General features: G+C 41.3%; 1 protein-coding gene across 4 annotated transcripts; it reads right to left on the bottom strand.

Moving 5' to 3' along the window:
• Positions 1–17: 17 nt before the first annotated feature.
• On the bottom strand, positions 18–19,297 carry LOC102135880 (arf-GAP with GTPase, ANK repeat and PH domain-containing protein 9-like). 4 transcript variants are annotated; one of them, XM_065520074.2, is made up of 7 exons: positions 19,250–19,297; positions 16,420–16,609; positions 15,065–15,144; positions 10,484–10,626; positions 6,492–7,823; positions 3,372–3,540; positions 1,150–1,449 (listed from the first exon to the last, which is right to left on the bottom strand). In XM_065520074.2, exons 2-5 carry the CDS (start codon positions 16,424–16,426, stop codon positions 7,610–7,612), a joined length of 444 nt encoding a protein of 147 aa, XP_065376146.1. In that variant the 5' UTR covers positions 16,427–16,609; positions 19,250–19,297; the 3' UTR covers positions 1,150–1,449; positions 3,372–3,540; positions 6,492–7,609. The 4 variants fall into 4 exon arrangements, with proteins under 4 accessions (XP_065376148.1, XP_065376146.1, XP_065376147.1 ...); XM_065520076.2 differs by lacking the exons at positions 3,372–3,540; positions 10,484–10,626 and having other exon boundaries at positions 18–1,449; positions 6,492–6,622; XM_065520075.2 differs by lacking the exons at positions 1,150–1,449; positions 3,372–3,540; positions 6,492–7,823 and adding an exon at positions 9,586–9,756.
• Between the last annotated feature and the right edge of the window lie 990 nt (positions 19,298–20,287).

Genomic DNA, 20,287 nt, shown 5'->3' with positions numbered 1-20,287 from the left:
CAGGACAAACAACAGGCTGCTGTGAGGGCTGTATTTACCGTTGCTGCTGTAAAACTTAGAAAAACATGGATAGTGGATATTTAATCCCCATAACAGAAAATTTAGCATGCAGAAAACTTCCCATAATTTTTACAGAGAATATCAACAGAAAGGCATTCAATGCAGGGAATACACAGTGTGACAGTATACAAAAATAAGCAGGTTGATGGTTTAGATTTATGAGACAAGAGACAGAAATAATAGATGATGTCATAATTATCCTTTTTGGAGTTAGGAAAATTCTTCATTTTATATATGGTCAGGTGCTTTCAAATGTCAATGAGAAAAATATTTAAAGGAAGAATCAAATCTGAGATGTGGAGAGATCTTTACAGAAGTGACCTTCAGGCCAGGCACAGTGGCTCACACCTGTAATCCCAGCACGTTGGGAGGCAGAGGCAGGCGGATCACGAGGTCAGGGGATCGAGACCATCCTGGCCAATATGGTAAATGCCATCTCTACTAAAATACAAAAAATTAGCCAGGTGTGGTGGCGTGTGCCTGTAGTTCCAGCTACTCAGGAGGCTGGGGCAGGAGAATCGCTTGAACTCAGGAGGCAGAGGTTGTAGTGAACCGAGATAGTGCCACTGTACTCCAGCCTGGCAACAGAGCAAGACTCCACCTCACATTATCTTCATTCTGAGAAGGTGTAATCATCAACACATTCTTGAGTACAACTATGCACACATGCACTTCCGCATTCACAAGCCACGCTGCGTGCACACACTGATGCCCCTAGATTCCTTTTTTGAAGAGATGGTGTCTTGGTGTGTCACCCGGGCTGGAGAGCAGTTTTAGGATCACAGCTCACTGCAGCCTCAAACTCCTGGGTTCAAGTGATCCTCCTACCTCAGGCTCCTGAGTAACCTGAACTACAGGAATGAGGCACCATGCCCAGCCAATGTTTTCATTTTTTTGTAGAGATGAAATCTTGCTATGTTGCCCAGGCTGGTCTTGAACTCCTGGCCTCACGGAATCCTCCTGCCTGGCTCTCCCAACATGCTGAGATTACAGGTATGAACCATTGTGCCCAGCCACCGGATTCTTTATTGAGAAGAAAATTTGTTTGATGACATGTAGGCAATGAATTCATAAATAATAGGTCACAAATTACTAATTTACAAGTCAATATAATGAGTTGAGTAAACACAAAATAACAGCATAAATTAATAAACAGTTGATAACTTCAGAGTTTCTTTTTTTTCTTTAAAATGCAGCTCTGACAGAGACTGCTACTTGTCCATTCGATGGAACAGTCAGAGGTGGTTAAAATCTCATAGGTACACTTATTAATACCTTGCTGCCTTTTGTGTAGCTTCCTCTCAGTACTTCACCAGACTCACCTCTCCAGCTGGGTTCAGGAGCCAGACAGGAGCACACAGAACTGGGAATCCAAAGCCATCTCTGACACTAAAAGCAATGAAAACATAACTAATCAAACATATTATCAAGAAGTGAAGAAGAGACTGATATCAAGTCCAGCAAGAAGGGAAGAAAGCATTAAATCTGCCAGGCTTTCATTCTGACAAAATAATTTACAACATGCATGTCTCTATCTGACATGTGTGAATAGAAAAAGAACCCAAATACCCGGTTAATTGCAAGATGAAAACGAAAAAGAACTCTTGCTTATTCACCAGTGTACAATCAAATCTGGGCTACTAAAACACTTTCATGCACTGATTCTCTCTATGCAACACACGCTTTATTGCCATTTGGAAATGGGATTTCTTGCTTTGATTTAAATACACTTCCTTTGATTTCTTACTTTAAGTATACTTTCTTAACATATTCCCAGCTATATTCTCGGTATAAATTTTCAGGTGTAAGTAACTACTTCTGCTTTTGATAAACAGATAGTATAATTGGTGAAATAGGTACACTCCCATGCAAAGGTGAGAGTACAAGGTAAGACTCCAGAGTCCAGTAAAATATAACAGTCAAGAAAAAAAAAAAAAGTGAGAGTAATTGGGCAGTGGGGAAATCTTGTGTGTGGAAAGAATGAATCTGGAAAACTGTTCTTCCCTAAGACTTCAGCAGGATTTGGATGGTAGAGAGCTTTGTGTACAAGGGTTCCAGTTCCACACAGTTCAGGTCTAATTTCAAAGGCAACTTCTAGTGCAACCTGTGACTCACCCTGTCCTAAAGTGCCATCTATAAAGGGTCTGGAGATAACACACAGGCAGCACTGTGAACCCCTGACAGCCCTTCCAGATAAATACCAGGTCAGTGTCTACAGCTGATGACACAGAGCAGAAGATCTGAAAAATAATACTTCTTCAGCCAATGGACTGCCAGTCACTATTATTTAGTGTAAAATACTATATTACATATACATATACAATACTAAATTACATACTACGTATCTGTGATTTTTTTTTAATTGCGGTGTTTCACATTGAAGCAATGAAATATAAAAACCAAACGTTTATTAAGCTTAAAGGCAACTTAGAAATACTGATGCCAGATAGAAAGATGCTTTAGCCCCAAGTCAGCTGTTTGGAAATGTCACAACTAAACCAACAAAGGGATCTTGAGGCATAATAAGCGTTCATACCTTTCCAGCTATACTTGTGCTTGTCTTGAATATGAAAACCTAAGCTGCAGTTATGCCACAGCACAGAATGTGTTATGTTTTACATCACTGAGCCTTAGTTCACAAATGGTAAAACACAGGGAAGGTAAACTGTAAGGTTTTTCTTAAGGAGCTGTTATATCCAACAGACTCATGAAAATCTTTGCCAAATGTCCCCGGTACATAGCTCCTCCCCACTGATGGGCTCAACAGGGAGAAGTTATGCACATGTCTCAATTTTCATATGCTCATTGGCAATACAGGATTCCTAGGATAAAGTAAGGGATATAAATGACACAGCACACTGAAAAGACTGTAATGTTACTTCAGAGGGTTGCAAAATAAAGATCACAGATGAAAGTTTTAGTTCATTGAAGGATGTAATCATGTATATTTCATTAGTGTGTTTTAAAGTCTTATACTGCTTACGTTCTTATGTGGTAAAATATATCTTGTTTGTGCTTTATCGATGAAATGTGAACAGACAAAACTAAAAATAATTTTACAACCCAAATCACCAGATGTTAATGGCTGGTAATTCAACCGGAAATCTGAAAGATAGTATCTGTTTCATTGTGATACCAAATATCAGTGACAAGGAAAATTTTATTTGTGGTATTTAAGTGTAGGCCTCTGGAACAAATGACTTGGTTCACAGGCAGCACGCCCACTGCTGAACTGCCACGGCCTGACAGCCTGTCTTATCTGCCAAACTGCTCATTAGGTTTGGCAATCTTCAGCTGTGCCTCCAGCTTACATTTCAGCAAGTAATACACATCAGTCTGCTTTTATCGTCTTCTGCAGTGAGCTTCCAACACTCCTTTAGCAGTACGGTGCCCCTGCATCTGCAATCCTCCAAACACACCTTGTATACGTGTCATTATTTTTCGACTCAATTCAGCTTCCAGCTTTGGAGGCTAGCTTAGCTTAAATAAAGCAAAAATACAAGACAGAGAATATGCAAAGTAAGTCCTGCATTGTAAATATTAAGTGGGCTGACCAATCATTTACTTTTTTAACATTAAAAAAGAATACATTCACCATACAAATTTAATATTTAAATATGGATTTCAGAATGTATTTTGGCATGGGGCACAGGGGACAATAGAGCAGAGGATTCCTCTCCCAATTGTCTCTGACCTATCCAACCTTTGTTAGGTCAGAGAGTTCTCCAATTTATTAATAAACAACAGAGATAATGTGGCAACCAAGACACAGAGACATACTGAGAGTACTGCTCAGCTCTCTGCCTAGGCCTGATTCTGCTGATCCCTGACAATGAGCGCTGTGAAATTTCAAGGCAGATCAATACACACACACACAAACACACAAAGGAGATACTTCATGGGCAAAAAGCACCAAAGATATAAAACAAAATGTCTGAAAGACCATCAAACAACTTCTGATGAAATGCTGTTTACATTTTGCAGGAGCAAAATATTCACCACCAAACCTACAATTAGCTTAAAAATTACAATAAGTACAGTAATTTTGGATCCCACCTCCAATTCATACCTTATCAACATGTAATAATCACACTGCATCTAAAACAAAGCTGGATGGACTTTATATGCCAAATACAACTTGTACAGTAAGAAGGTAATTTTTTGAAATACTGTGAATACAACATTTGTATGCCATGCTCTACTTCACAAGTTAAAAGAAAATACAATCATTTCTACTCTCAAAACGTATTGAAGTAAAATACAGAAAAGGGTATTCTAATACCAATTAACATTAAGAGAACATATCTCTAAACCAAAGATCTTGGATCTTCTAGAAAGACAAAATCAACCTGTATATACTTGGGTAAGAAAAAAAAATTAAGAGCTCAAGAAAGGAGAGAGGATGTTAGCATAGAATCATCTCCAAAAATGGCTTTCTGATGCATCTGACCAGTTTTGAAGTCCATTTGTTTTTCCTCCTTTAGCATCAACAGCCGATATTACCAAGGAAATGCAAAATAATTCAATTTGTACATTAACCAGCTAATCTAGAAATGGCAATATAGTCAATGAAAATACAGAGAAATAGAAAAATGCCAAGGAATTGTTTAAGATGTTTAAGATGACATAGCATAGGGAAAAAGTGATCTGATAAACACTGGAAGAGTTAATAAGCAAACTCATGCATGGTTCCCTAACACCACACTTCAAAAGAACTTACAGCGAGAATAAAGGAATAACCCTTTTTTAAAAAATCTAATTTTAGAAAACAATTGCTCAACAGGGAAGTTAGTGTTTTGTAGATCTTTTGGAAAGCTGATTAATTTCTAAGCTAAAAACACATGATCCTTAAGAGAAATGGCTGAGTCCAGGCCCAAGGCAGGAAGAGGGCAAAATGAGCCTGGATTCTCTTGTTCTGTCAGAAAGTAAGAAATGCTAAAGACTAACAGAGACAGTTGAGAGGACACAGGATACAGGCTGAAGGCTCCCATGGCCAAATCTGGGACAGCATAGACATCAGAAAGAACGACGACAGTGATGGAAAATAACCCATAGAATAAAACGCAAGTGCATTAGTCAGCAGTGAGACCGAAATAAAGAGGAGAAGTGAAAGCTCTTTGTTAAAAATGCCAGGTAACAAACGTAGGAGGAATGACACAGGAAGAACATTCAATTTAAGTCACCAGTGCCATAAATGATAGAGAAGATCATAAGGAGGCTAAAATCACTGGATAAAAGAAAACTATACAGAGCTATTTAACACAGCACGATATATAAAAGTATGAAAACCTAAATTAGAAAAAAAGAAAAATCATACCATAAGAGATGGCCAAGTTTGAATACAGCAATAATAGGCCAGACACAGTGGCTCACACCTGTAATCCCAGGACTTTGGGAGGCCAACGTGGGAGAAGAGCTTGAGCCCAGGAGTTCGAGACCAGCCTGGGCAGCATAGAACTAATCTCTAGAAAAAAAGAAAAAAATCAGTCGGAGTGATGGTGCACTCCTGTAGTCCCAGCTACTTGCAGGGTTGAAGTGGGAGGATCACCTGAGCCTGGGAGTTCCAGGCTGCAATGAGCCAAGATCACGCCACTGCACTCCAGCCTAGGAGACAAAGCAAGACCTTCTCTCAAAAAAAAAAAAAATACACCAATAATAACAAAATATGACTACATAAAGACTATAAAGACTGTATAGAAAAAGGAAATGCTGAGAATACAGAAATAAAATTACGTATTTTAACTGTAACTATATTAGAAGAGGGTAGGCTTGTAGACAAGGATGACTAGAAGGATATGCAAAAATGAAAGTACCTAATAACACTCATTATGTCAGTCACTGCAGTAGGTAGTTTATGCACATTATAACAAACTACATACTAGATTATCTCAAATTTTTCAGATAAATTTTACTGGGAATCATAAATCACTACAACAAAACCAATGTTTTGCAAACATCCACTATGGTATACAAATTCCTAACCCAGGCTGAAAAATAATTCACATAAGCCACACATCAGTGTAAACCTACCCATGAGATAATACAACATAATCTAAATAAAACTTTCAGAGACAAGGCATGTGGCTTCTGGACAGCCACAAACTCCCTGACTCTGCTCTAGTGTTTCGGCCACCAAAAGAAAGCCAAGTGGCCTCAGGTCTCCTAAAAAACAAAAAAGCAACCAATGGAAGATGGCGTGGTATTTGAGGAATATTTGGGGTCTGTTGAAAAATGCATCCTGTATTTTATTTCAAGAAAAGACTCCCTCGTAATGTCAGGTAAGTGAAGAGCCCTCAGAGACACATGCACACACAAAGAAAAACAAAAAACAGAATGAATCCCAACAAAATGTGTTATGATGGCAGAATTACGGGTGATAAAATCTTCCATAATATATCTTTTAATTAAAAATAGGAAAAAAGCATACTTACCCATGATTATCTATATTCTCTGACCCAAGTGGCTTGGAACCAGAAAATAGCATCACTCGACTTGAAGCCATCTTGGTGGAGTGAGTGGAGAAGAAAGTCTGGACCAGCTCATGGGTGGGCCCCACCTCGTCCTGTCAAGACCATCAAGAAAGGGCACCTGAGGAAAGCACAAAGATCCTGGAGAGACACTGGTTTCATGCAGTTTCTCAAAATTATCTTAGACACATTTCCCGAGAACCTTTCTTAATGCCTCAAAAAGCAGAGAAGAGACCGGGCACAGTGGTTCACGACTATAATCCCAGCACTTTGGGAGGCCAAGGTGGGTGGATCAAAAGGTCAGGAGGTCGAGACCATCCTGGTTAACAAGGTGTAACCTCATCTCTACTAAAAATACAAAAAAATTATCCAAATGTGGTGGTGCGCGCCTGTAGTCTCAGTTACTCAGGAGGCTGAGGCAGAAGAATGGCGTGAACTCGGGAGGTGGAGCTTGCAGTGAGCAGAGATCACGCCACTGCACTCCTGCCTGGGCAACAGAGCGAGACTCCGTCTCAAAAAAAAAAAAAAAAGAAGCAAAGAAAATCCTTACAACAAAGCTTGAAATGGACCCCCATCTCCATTAAACTTTTCCAAAGTTCAGGGAGTATGTAACCTGATAACCTGAACACCTAAGTAGAAAAACCTCAGTTCCAGTGCTACAACAATGCTAGTTTTTCTAACATTTTAAAATAACCCTGATTTTAACCCAATAAAATTCCACTTCAGAACAAGATATAAACGTTTGAAATCCACTTTAAAATACAGAATGAGGAGACCACTGAGAATGAGAAAAAGACCACCAAGAGCTGGAAAGCACGCTGATTTTGTAGAAATGGAGATGGGCCGTGCAGGTGCCACACTGGCAGCAGGGCCCGTGCTGGGGCCACGGAACAAAGAGGCATGGAGGACAGGACGCTTCTGCTTGGTACAATGAACAACACAAGGTATTCTTTTTATTCTACATATTTACAATATGCATTTGAGCCTTTATTATAAGTACAAGAGAGAAATCTTCAATAAATAAAAGCTGCGTACATTACTATTTGTGATGAAAAAATAGATTCAGAAAGAATAATGAGAGTTCAGAGCAATGACTCCCGTCTCACTGATGCCTGAAAACCGTGGCTGCCACCAAGGTCAACATAGACAGCGTGTTTGTCATACAGCACACGCCCAACTCCAGAAAGAGGCGCATAAACCAGCTTCTCCTTATTTAAACAGCGCTTCTTTCGTTGTTCAGGAAGAGCACAAGGTTCTGGGAGGAAACTGACGTCACTCATGGCAAAATCTCCTACCCTAGAAGACAGGACCCAAAAAGCCAGCTTCAGCAGACAAGAAGTCAGTAAGTATCTACCGTTGACTAGGGGTTAAAAACGATCCACAGTCCAAACTAGTTCAACTATTGTGGAACACAGTGTGGCGATTCCTCAAGGATCTAGAACTAGAAATACCATTTGACCCAGCCATCCCATTACTGGGTATACACCCAGAGGATTATAAATCATGCTGCTGTAAAGACACATACACACGCATGTTTATTGCAGCACTATTCACAACAGCAAAGACTTGGAACCAACCCAAATGTCCATCAGTGATAGACTGGATTAAGAAAATGTGGCACAGGCCGGGCATGATGGCTCACACCTGTAATCTCAGCACTTTGGGAGGCCAAGGCAGGTGGATCACGAGGTCAGGAGATCGAGACCATCCTGGCTAACATGGTGAAACCCCGTCTCTACTAAAAATACAAAAAAAAAAAAAAAAGAATTAGCTAGGTGCGGTGGCGGGCGCCTGCAGTCCCAGCTACTCAGGAGGCTGAGGCAGGAGACTGGCGTGAATCCGGGAGGTGGAGCTTGCAGTGAGCCAAGATTGTGCCACTGCACTCCAGCCTGGGCGACAGAATGAGACTCTGTGAAGAAAAGAAAAAGAAAGGAAAGAAAGGAAAGGAAAGGAGAGGAAAGGAGAGGAGAGGAGGGGAGGGGAGGGGAGGGGAGGACAGGACAGGGGAGGGGAGGGGAGGGGAGGACAGGACAGGACAGGACAGGAAAGGAAAGGAAAGGAAAGGAAAGGAAAGGAAAGGAAGAAAAGAAAAGAAAAAAAGAAAAGAAAAGAAAGAAGTAAGGAAGGAATGAAGGAAGGAAGGAACGAAGGAAGGAAGGAAGGGAGGGAGGGAAGGAAGGAAAGGGAAAGAAAGGAGAGAGAGAGAGAAAGAGAGAGGGAGAGAAAGAGAGAGAGAAAGAGAGAAAGAAGGAAGGAAGGAAGGAAAAAGAAAGAAAGGAAAGAAAAGAAAAAAGAAAGAAAAGAAAGAAAAAGAAAGAAAGAGAAAGAAAGAAAGAAAGAAAAGAAAAGAAAGAAAGAAAGAAAGAAAGAAAGAAAGAAAGAAAGAAAGAAAGAAAGAAAGAAAGAAAGAAAGAAAGAAAGAAAGAAAATGTGGCACATGTACACCATGGAATACTATGCAGCCATGAAAAAGGATGAGTTCATGTCCTTTGTAGGGACATGGATGAACCCGGAAACCATCATTCTCAGCAAACTATCGCAAGGACAGAAAACCAAACACTGCATGTTCTCACTCATAGGTGGGAATTGAACAATGAGAACACTTGGACACAGGGTAGGGACCATCGCACACCGGGGCCTGTTGTGGGGTAGGGGGAGGGGAAAGGGATAGCAGCACACCAACATGGCACATGTATACATATGTAACAAACCTGCATGTTGTGCACATGTACCCTAGAACTTAAAGTATAATAATAATAATAATAATAAAAGAAACATCCAAATGCATGCTTTCTAAAGAGCATGACTGATGGGGTCAGTCACCACCACCAACAACAAAAAAAGATCAACAGTCCAAGGGCTTAAACCATGACCCTAAAGAAGGGCATCATGCCATACTGGAATAGTATCCCTCTAGCTGCAAGACAAGAGGTCAGAGAAGAGGGGATTCGGTAACACCTCTGCAGGCCTACACACAGCTGGCTTACTTTTAAAACCTCCAGCAAGGCCATCTTCCCTTGTTTGGTCATTTTTCAGTTTTCCTGAGAAATGAAGCCATCCTAAGAATCTTATGTGTAATTCTAGTATGTTCTACAACAAGAGAATAGCTGCCATGTGAATTTGGTTTTTACTTTTCAAGTGTGCTCCTCTTAAATAACCATAAAGTAACACCTGCCAGTCACATTTCATGCTTGTTCGGATATCCTCTGGGTTTGTCAAATCTTCCATCCTAGAAAACTAAACTCAATCATACAGCAGAAATGAATGCCTAAAGTTCCTCTACCTCCTTTCATGTGTCAATGACTCATCACACTCTTGTCCACTAAGCATGTCGTTTAGAAAACTAGAAAATGCAGAAATAAGGAAGCACCATTCACCATCCAACAGCGGAAAGGGGACAGGCACACAATTGCGTCTCTACGCTGAAAGTGACATTTATTCCGGAAGACACCAGACAGGGAGATGACGTCCACCTGGGGTCAGTGAAGAGTGAAGAACATATTCAGAAAATCCCTTTCTGGAAGAGGGTGAGCCTGTGCTCTGGGATTTTTGCTGTGGCTTGGATTCTGGCAGGTGGAGAAAGGGTATTCCAGGCTGAGAAAACCACAGCACAAAGAAGAGCACAAAGGAAGGAAACTGAAGGCACACACGAGGACTCAAGCACCCGGGCACAAAGGCAGCATCACTGAAAACTGAGGCTGAGCATAGGATGGGGCCACATCCTGTAGGCTTAAATGTTTCCAAGTCTTCCCATTCTCCTAAACATCTCATAATTAATTTACTTCCAAAGGCACAGCATCTTTAAGCAATGATATAAATAGACATTTTCCATCAACTACACTTCTACCCCCACTATTCAAATAGGCACAAAATAAATCCTATCACTGTTCTTTTTCTAGCCTTTTTAGCTTTGAAATATATGGCCCAGGAAGAAAAAGTTTACAGTCACTTTTTACCTGTCTGCCAGGACATAAGGGTGAGAAGTTTGCCATGTGAGAGGCCTAAACTTCACAACTGTAATAAAACGGCCCAGATTGTGGATTTCGTGGTTTTGATATTCTCCATGCACCATTCCAGAAAGGTAGAACAGTTTGGCACCCTAAACATTAAAGGAAAATTAAAAATTAATTTCAATTAAATTCTCGTCAATACTGCAACAAAATAAAAGCTCTAACAAGAAGCAATCCTAAGAAGGGAGACTTCTAGCAAATCCACTGTCCTGAGGCTTCCAGAGCCTTGCTGGCTTCTTTCAGGACTTATTAGAACCCCACAGAGGCAGATTGCTCTGCAGCCGAGCAGGGGCATCCATCTAAGTATGGTGAGGAGAGGGAGGTGAGGCCTCTGAGCACAGACACGGTTCTGTGGCCGATGGACCAGAGCAGTATGGAAAGGAAGGGGCAGTGCCTGGTCCTGTAACTGGCAGAAACTTCTGATGTACTCTATTAAGTCCCCACCCCCAAACACCCAGACACTGCCTGGTGCAGCAGGTACAGAGACAAATGAGATACACCAAGAGGCACAGAATAAGCACTCTCTTGAGGGAAACGTTCCAGAGACTGGAAACACATACACAAAGGGAATTCAGGAGGCAAATCCTAGAGACGTTTAGTAACGTCTCTTTAGTCTTTCTGTTTGTTTGTTTGAGACAGAGTCTCACTGTGTCACCCAGGCTGGAGTGCAGTGGCGCAATCTCAGCTCACTGCACCCTCTGCCTCCCAGCTTCAAGCAATTCTCACGTCTCAACCTCCCGAGTAGCTGGAATTACAGGCGCGCATCACCACACCCAACTAATTTTTGTATTTTTAGTAGACACGGGGTTTGGCCATATTGCCCTGAGCTTGAAATGCCTGGCCTCAAGTGATCCGCCCGAGTCTGCCTCCCAAAGTGCTGGGATTACAGGCATGAGCCACTGTGCCTGGCCTCTTCAGTCTATTTTAAATGGATTATAACATTAGCATCTAAAAATTATTTCTCTTCCTACTGGGTAAACTTCTGTCCAGAACCTGTGTTTTAATCGCTTCTTTGGCTTCTTCAGTTTCTTATTATGCTTGAAGGAGTTGAGGTGGGTGAGAACTCCCATAATTTTAGGAAAGCCATGTACTTGACAGATGTTTAGAAACTCAAAGGTTTCCATTTCAGACCCAAAGCTGGCATCTATAAGCATCAGTACCTACAAACAGAATACATCATTTTTCAAAGAAACTACCAAAACAGACCACCTACACTAGGGATTGGCAACTGGCCCACGTGCCAAATCCACCCATCACCTGTGTTTGTAACTAAAGTTTTATTGGAACACAGCCACGTTAATTCATTTACATATTGTCTATGGCTGCCTGGGCACTACAACTGCAGAGCTAAGTAGCTGCAAAAGATATGATCCACAAAGCCGAAAATACTTACTATCTGGCCCTCGACAGAAAAGTCCCACTGCAGACTACATCAAATGACTACACAGACATCACCCAGAGAAACCACCACCCTCTGACTTGCTCTAAAAGGCAACCGTAAGACAATGTCCACTAGGATATAAACTTTCATTTTAAGAATTCTAACGCATGAGAAGTAATGCAGAAAAGGCTGGGTCTAACCTGGTCCTTACCTATGAAATCCTAATTTAAAGAAATGAAGTTTTCTGTAATGTACTTTTAAGCCAAATGACAGGTCTCTGACATCCAAAGAATGGGAAGAAAGTGATAATCAATGAAATATATTAAATAGGTACAGAAAGCCAACCTCTTCTTTCAATCTCACACACACACACACACACACATAAAATCTGTTTTTTGCTGGGAAGTATGCAGTGGAAACCTCTATCTTGCATGTTAATTTGTATAACTCAATAGCTCAGAAAATTTTTTAAATAGCTACCAGTTTAGAATTAAGTCAAAAAACAGTAAGATTACGATGAATGGTAGTATATAAGAAAATATAAGCAGATAAGACCAATTTTTAAAATTGAAGACCTTCAAAGATGCAAAATAATTTCAGAATTGATTCCTGGAAACTTCTAGTTTTAATATTAAAGACAGTTCTGTTCTTATCTTTCCATGGATAACTGAAAATAACAGAAAATGGAAAACAGAAATGCCCACCTTTGATTAAACTAGGAAACATTCAAAACCCAAAACCACAGAATATATGAAGTTGGGCTTGCAGGAAAGCACAACTGCCACTGCAGACCGAGGCAGCAAGCAGAGCTCTCCAGCAACACTGGACCAGCTCGAAGAACAGGTGGAAAATCCTCACACCACATCTGATGCCAGAGTGCCAAGGGGTAAGCAGCTGGCTGTAGGGTCAGGAAGAACAGGGACCAAACAGTCCCTCAGCCGCCAATCTTTGTCATCTAAGCCAGTGTTACTCCCCTAATCCACACACGCACGTACACACCCAAATCCACGTACTGTGTGTGCCTTTGCTGTAGTCAGGAGGCTTTGACAACCCAGAGCAGAGCAATCAACATAAGTTAGGCTAAATAAATTATGGTGCATCCATAGAATGGAATATTATATTAAAAAGAAGGAGGCAGAGCTACAGTACTTACTGATTATATACCTCCAAGATATATTACACGAAAAAAATCAAAGCATAGAAGAGTGTGTAAAATAAGCTACCATTTGTGTTTTTAAAGGGTGGCATGTGTGTTTATATGCATCTAGAAGGATACCGCTCTGCAGGGACCTGAGACACAGTGGTTACAGCAAGGAAAGAGAAAACGCGCATTGTGTGTACCCTGCATTAGTCAGAGTGCTTTACCAAATGTGTGTGCTCCTTTTGAAAATCTGAAAAAGATTTACATAGGCATCTCTCTCAGTGATGGTTAAGAGGCTGGGAAGGGGAGCAGGGAGGGAGGGACAAAGAGGGAAAAGTTAACAGGGCTAACAGGTACAAAAATACAGTTAGAATAAATTCTCGTGTCCAACAGCATAATAGGGTGACTATAATTTATTATATAATTCAGAATAACTAAAAGAATGAAATTAAAATGTTCCTAACACAAAGAAATGATAAATGTTTGAAGTGACAGATATCTGTACTACCCTGATTTGATCATCACACATTGTATGCTTCTATCAAAATACTACACGTATCCCATAAATATGTGTAACTATTATGCATCCATAATAACTAAAAATAAAAAAAGTAAAGGCATCTCTTAATACACGTCTTTAAAATTAAAAACGTGCTACATTTTAAATAAAAGAGAAACAAATGACTTCTATGAACTATTTCAATCTTTTCAAGTATAAAAGATGTAGTAATCTTTATACAAGTTTACATTAATTACACTTATTTTTACTAATAGTAGCATTACATGTTCAAAATTTGAATGTTTCTGACATTACAACGGCACAAGTTTAAAATCTGTATTACTTTTTCCTTTATATTTTAGGAGTCTTCCTGGGCCAAAGTATAAAATATGTAGCTCTAGATAAAACTAAATAAAAATGAAAAAAACAAGGTATCTGTCACCCTGCACTTCCTAATCAATATGGCTTATTTTTTTGCTTTTTTTTTTTTTTTGAGACAGAATTTCACTCTTGTTGCCCAGGCGGGAGTGCAATGGCGTGATCTCGGCTCACCACAACCTCCACCTCCCGGGTTGAAGCAATTCTCCTGCCTCAGCCTCCTAAGTAACTGGGATTACAGGCATGCGCCACCTCACCCAACTAATTTTGTATTTTTAGTAGAGACGAGGTTTCTGCATGTTGGTCAGGTTGGTCTCGAATTCCCGACCTCAGGTGATCTGCCCACTTGGGTCTCCCAAAGTGCTGGGATTACAGGTGTGAGCCACTGCGTCTGGCCTTTTCTTTTTTTTTTTTTCTGCTAATTTGTATTTTATTTTTGCTAATTTAAAAGATAGTTAATAGAATATCAGAAATAGTGAACATTATCATTTCCATAAATGCAAGAGCCTGTACATTTTCCACACATTGAGTACTATTTTAATTTTCTATTGATAAACTCTGACCTCTTCTTCAGGCAATTCATGTACTTACTTTAGCAATATCATTAAGGATGAAGGTTCTAGAACCATCAGGAACAAGGGTCCCATCTTCACACAAGTTACTTAACTGCTGGGAGGCTCTATTTCATCTTATGTAAACTACAGATAATACCTACTCGCCTCAAGGGTGTATCAAGGGTTTACGTAAGCTAAATTTGTAGAAAGCAGTTAGCAGAGTGCCAGGAAGGGTCCAAGAAGAAACGGTACTTACTATGATATATTTGTACATATATATGTATGCATGTTAATGAGTTCTTATTAGCTGTGTTCATTAAAGGTTTTCTCCATCCTGTCATTTGCTTTTAGATTTTGGAATACATTTCATTGTGCACATTCCATTTGTATTATTAATATAACAACATTTATCACTATTATTGTCATCATCAATTCAGTTACATTTACTGTATCCCTGATGATGACCATGTTTCCTTTAATAATCATAAACTCTCTTCCCTTTATCACAGGGTAAATAACCTATCACAACGCTGTAAGTCTCCATCAGCACCCCAGGCTGCCCCTGCTGACTTACCAGATCTGCTGCTTTAGCCAGATCAATCATCATGTTAATATCACACCCACATTCAATAATGGTGAGTCTGCGCTTTTTACCTATAAGTGAAAAGATGAAAATTCTACTTTAAAAAGACTCTGAAAAAACTCTAACCGTCAACTCTTAATTTTCATTTTTTAATTGCATCCAGTAAAACACCATATACGTTTACAGGAGTGTACCCGAAGTTCATTTTTATAGGCAAAAACTGGTAAAATAAAATAAATTCCATCCTGTTTTTCTTCCTGTGTTCTAAATTTAGATAATATCAAAAGTCTACCCAGATGAATAAAAGTGCTCAAACAGGGAAAATTCTGACTAGACAGGCTCCATGATAACCATGATCTTGCTGTTCAGCTGCGGGCCAATGTCTTCACCTCTATCAAAATTTCCTGTATTCCCACTATCGCTAAAAACATCCTCAAACAGAATGCAACAGAATACTTATAACAATAATAATTTCTAAATTAAGGTAATAAGAAAATGGTCAAGAAAATATGGGCTGGGCACAGTGGCTCACGCCTGTAGTCCCAGCACCTTGGGAGACCAGGGCAGGTGGATCCCTTGAGCCCAGTTTTGAGACTAGCCTAGGCCACATGGGTAAACCCCATCTCTACAAAAACATAAAAATTTAAAAAAAAGGAAAAAAAGGATAAATTAGCCAGGCATGGTGGCATACACTACTCAGGAGGCTAAGGTAGGAGGATTGCTTGAGCCTGGGAGATTGAGGCTGCAGTGAGCTGTAATCACACCACTGCATTCCAGCCTGTGCCACAGAGTAAGACTCTGTCTCAAAAAAAGGAAAAGAAAATATGGATGCTCCAAAGATAAAGAAAAGCCTCAATCCAACTATATTACTGCAATAACAAGAGATTTCAGAGTGTGCATTGCCATTCTACCACTGGAAGTTTGTTTAATTTTCCTTCAAACTTGGAAAGGTCACCGTCTCCCAAAGCTGACAAATTCTCATAGGGAAAAGAGAAAAGGCGCACTTCCACCAGCATGTGGTTTCATAAGGGCAAGCATGTGCACCTGGCACATAGGAGGTACATGCTCTCTGTTAAATGATGTGTTCACAGTGACCAGGCCTGCTAGGCCCTTCCAAGGAACATGCATGGCAAAGCCATACAGCAGTCAGGATAAGATATGTATCATATCCTTATCTCTGGGAACTTACCCTTTTCTGAAGTTATAGCCAACTTAGTAAAAGTATAAGAGAGGTAACATGATATGGTAATATTTAACATGTTTCACTCAAGAAAAAAACAAACACACGCATGTCCCTCAGATGACAACAGCCATGCCAACTCTGTGTCTGTGGCGGCATCTCCTACCTGACATGATCCTCACAGGGCCTCTGATCTTGGTCAACTTCTGCCAGATGAAATTCCCAATGAGGCATTATATCAAAGTGCTCTTTCCAACTTTGGAGGCCCCGTCACCACTGCCACTATTGGTGGGGGCTCTAGTGGAGTTCAATCAACCACTGGCATATGATGCTTTCTTATCTTCAAATCCTGAGTCCTATTCATTTAAAAAAAAAAAAAAAAGGAAACTCACTTTCAAAATAGAGTAAAAGGTATCAACCTTATAAGTAGGCTTTTTTTTTTTTTTAGCATACTTACAGATATGAGTACTTTAGTATATAGAGAGTAAAAGAGACAATATAAAAATATAAGTAACTTGTCAATTATTAACTTCTGACCCCTATCCAAGTCAATTGCTGTTCAATAAAGATGTAACAAGATGACTTCAATAGTATAGAGTTGAAAATTAAACACTCCTTAAGTCTGACTGCTTTACGAGTGATTTTAATAATTTTTTAAAAACCAAAAGGTAAATACCGAGGCAGTGCATCATAACAGATAAGAGCAGAGGCTCTGGAGTCAAATTTGGCTCTCCTACATACTGGTTATATGATTGGAGGTAACATGTTTTCTTGACCTCAGTTTTCTTGTCCATAAAATGAGGGCAAGAATGATTCCTACTCCGGTGAGGCTGCTGGAAGCATTTAGTTGAATAATGTTTAAAGTACACTGCTAAGAATATCACAAGGACTCACTAAATAAAGCTATGTTAGTATTACATATTGTAATTTTTGTATTTTATATTACAACTTTGTAAAACATATCCAGAGGGAAAAAAGCACACTTATCACCATAGAAACAGTTTAAAGTTTAGGAAGAAACAAATTCTATAAATTCTTGTATCTTGGGCAAGAAACACCAAGCAGTGTGCAGATGCTGGAGGCAAGGCAGCTTCTATGGCAAAGCTTCTCACATTTTAGTAAAAGCCACACAGCATGCATCTCCATGTCCTTTGGAGCTGGACTAGACTTGTGACTCCAAATGTCACCTGTGAGAGGCTCCTACTATTTAAAAAGAATCAATGGAAGAACCATCAGGCTATAGCTAAACATAGCTGTGAAAGGATCGAGCCATCCGCACAGCAGACTGAACTGCAAAAGCTTTGGGATTTCTCTTCCAGGCATCTTCTTTGTCTCCTAGCTGGAGATCCTGCAGATGCCGCTTCTTTTTCTTTGCAGCTTTGGGCCCACTGTTTTTCTTTCTGTGTTTCTTCTGGTCTTTAATCTCCATAGTGGCTATTTACCAATAACAAGTAACCCTAACCTACAAGGAAGAAGGTTGGGGTAAGGAGGTGGGAGAAGCATTTTACAATCCAGGCAATACCCAGGGAAAAACATTAAATTTCATTTATTTCTTCATGAAGAGATGATATATATACTTGTTCACTGAACAAGGGTAGAAACTGCTTAACCATCCCCCAATTTCATTTCTGTTATGCTATAAATTAGATGAATTGCCTCTGCTAACGTTACATTTTATGGTTAAGTTACTTTTTATTCATCTCAAGTGTCAACATCAGCAGTATCTATTTCTGCAAGGATGAAAATATTCCATATCTGTACTTTTCGGCCATTTAGCCATTAGCCACATGTGATTACTTAAAATGTAAAGAAACTGAAAAAATGAATTTTTAATTAATTTCATTCTAACTCTAAATAGTCACACGTGGCTACCATACTTGTCAGCTCAGACCTAGATATAAACTGGACTAATGAAGTGGTTTCCTAACTTAAACTAAAACTTAAATTTTAATAAAAAATTTAAAACGTTTTTATGAACTTTCAATATGATCGCAGTATTATTTTTAGTACCTGTTGACTCTGTAAAACTCCTAAATTACAGCTCATCTACATACATTTGAAAAATAGCAGTATCTGTATGTATGAGATATGACCAGTTCTAGATGACGTCATGGAGAACTAGATGGAGACCCCATGGACTTATAGAGAGCCTTCCAGTGATTTCTGATATACCTGGGAATCTGTGGCCAATGAATTGGTAATCACTGAATTAGTGAGTTTTTTTAGGATATGGGGCTGCACAAAATCTGACAGCTTCATTGAAAAAAAGCGGGGCAGGGTGCAATTTCATTCAATTAAGGTCTTGTATTCATTCCGTTTAATAAATGTTTGTGTCTGTCTATGATGCGCTAGCCACTGTGCCAGTAAATGGATACAGTTATGATCTGACTTGCAGAGGAAATCCAAACTAGTGTCTTCCGTGCCATGCAATAAGGGCTACACTGCAAGGCTGCACAGGGTGCTACTGGAGCACAGAGGTGAGTCAGAGGCTTCCCACAGACACACACGAGCGGAAACAGAAAGTCTTTATCACCATAATGTCAAGGAACACTGGCCGGGAGTTAGGAGAGCTGGGCACTAGGAACGCTTTGAAACTGAATAGCTGTGTGATTTCAGAGGTTATGTTGCTTCTCTACTATGTTTTAGTGCCGAACTTGTACTGTTTCTCTCCCTTTTCTTCCTGGTGGGAAAAGCACAATTTGGGCTCAACAGATTCGGCGGCTCAGGTCTAAGTCGCCTGCCGGGGCCACGTTGCCAGGAAACGACGTCTTCCCGACACCTTTCCTCCCAGTCCGGGCTCTCGGCAGGGATTCATCCCGTCACTCTCCCAACGACCCCCGGGCACACCTCCAGCAGATGCTAAATATGCTGCTCCTCGTGAGCAAAGATGACCCGGAGGACCGGGGGAGGACCTTCCCACGCGCACGACTCGCGATCTTCCCAGTGCCCCAGAGCCAAGGACCCCGCGGCCGCCTGCCCCAGCCCGCGCACCGAACCTGCTCACAACTACAACTCCTTAGGGCCGCTTGGACACCGCCGGAAACGGAAATTCACCCTCGGGCCGACTCGCCGGAGGGAAACAAAAAGGCAGAAAAAAGACTGCCGCCTGGACGACTTTCAGGGGAGAGCGGGAAGAAAGACTCGTTAACAGCTGAGTGCAGGCGCCAGTGCCGTCTGCGCGGCGCGTTCCACCGGATCCGCGTCCCTCCGGATTCAGCCCCACCCAGCCCTCGGAATCCGCTGCCTCAACTCCCGCGGTGGGACTCCGGAACAGCGTGCACCAGCGAGTCCTCGCTGAAGGCCAGAGCAGCTGTGTGGCCTGGCGCTGGTTACTTGATGCGGTGCAAAACCCAGAAGGAGACACATTTGGTTCTGGCCGCCCCGCAGTCACTGTACCCGGGGCGAATGGACTATGGCTGGATTGGGAGTCCACTTCCTCCCCTGTAAAGATGACAGCCGAGGGAGATCTCGCGTTCTGGGGGTGCCGGATAGCCCTCTTTTGGCCGGAAGCGGTGGCTCACGCCTGTAATCCCAGCCCTTTGGGAGGCCAAGGCGGGAGGATCGCTTGAGCCCAAGGGTTCAAGACCAGCCTGGGCAACATAGGGTGACCCCGTTTCGCGGGGTGGGGGGGAGGGGAAGAAAGGAAAGCCGGGCACGGTGGCTCACGCCTGTAATCCCAGCGCTTTGGAAGTCCACGGCGGGAGGATTGCTTGAGCCCAGGAGTTCAAGACCAACCTGGGCAACATAGGGAGTCTACGTCTCCCCCCCCCCCCAAAAAAAAAAAAAAAAAAACACCCAGCGTCGTGGCGGGCGCCTGTGGTCCCAGCTAATCTGGAGGCTGAGGCGGGACGATCGCTTGAGCGTGGGAGGCGGAGGTTGCAGTGAACTGAGATCCAGCCACTGCACTCCAGCCTGGGTGACAGAGCAAGACACTGTATCAAAGAAAAATAAATAAATAAAACAAGGCCCTCCTTTTCCAGGACCAACAGACTCTGAGGGCAGGGACAAACTGCCTCCCCTTCCCTGCTCCCGGG

Source organism: Macaca fascicularis, chromosome 9 (genome assembly GCF_037993035.2).
Source record: "Macaca fascicularis isolate 582-1 chromosome 9, T2T-MFA8v1.1".
NCBI lineage: Eukaryota > Metazoa > Chordata > Mammalia > Primates > Cercopithecidae > Macaca > Macaca fascicularis.
This window is presented reverse-complemented; position numbering and strand designations above follow the sequence as displayed.

Coding starts and splice junctions, on each gene's coding strand:
- LOC102135880 (XM_065520074.2), bottom strand. Junction 10,627..15,064: donor TGGCTAAAGCAGCAGATCTG/GTAAGTCAGCAG, acceptor TTTAATGTTTAG/GGTGCCAAACTGTTCTACCT. Junction 7,824..10,483: donor CCTTATGTCCTGGCAGACAG/GTAAAAAGTGAC, acceptor CCTGTCTTCTAG/GGTAGGAGATTTTGCCATGA.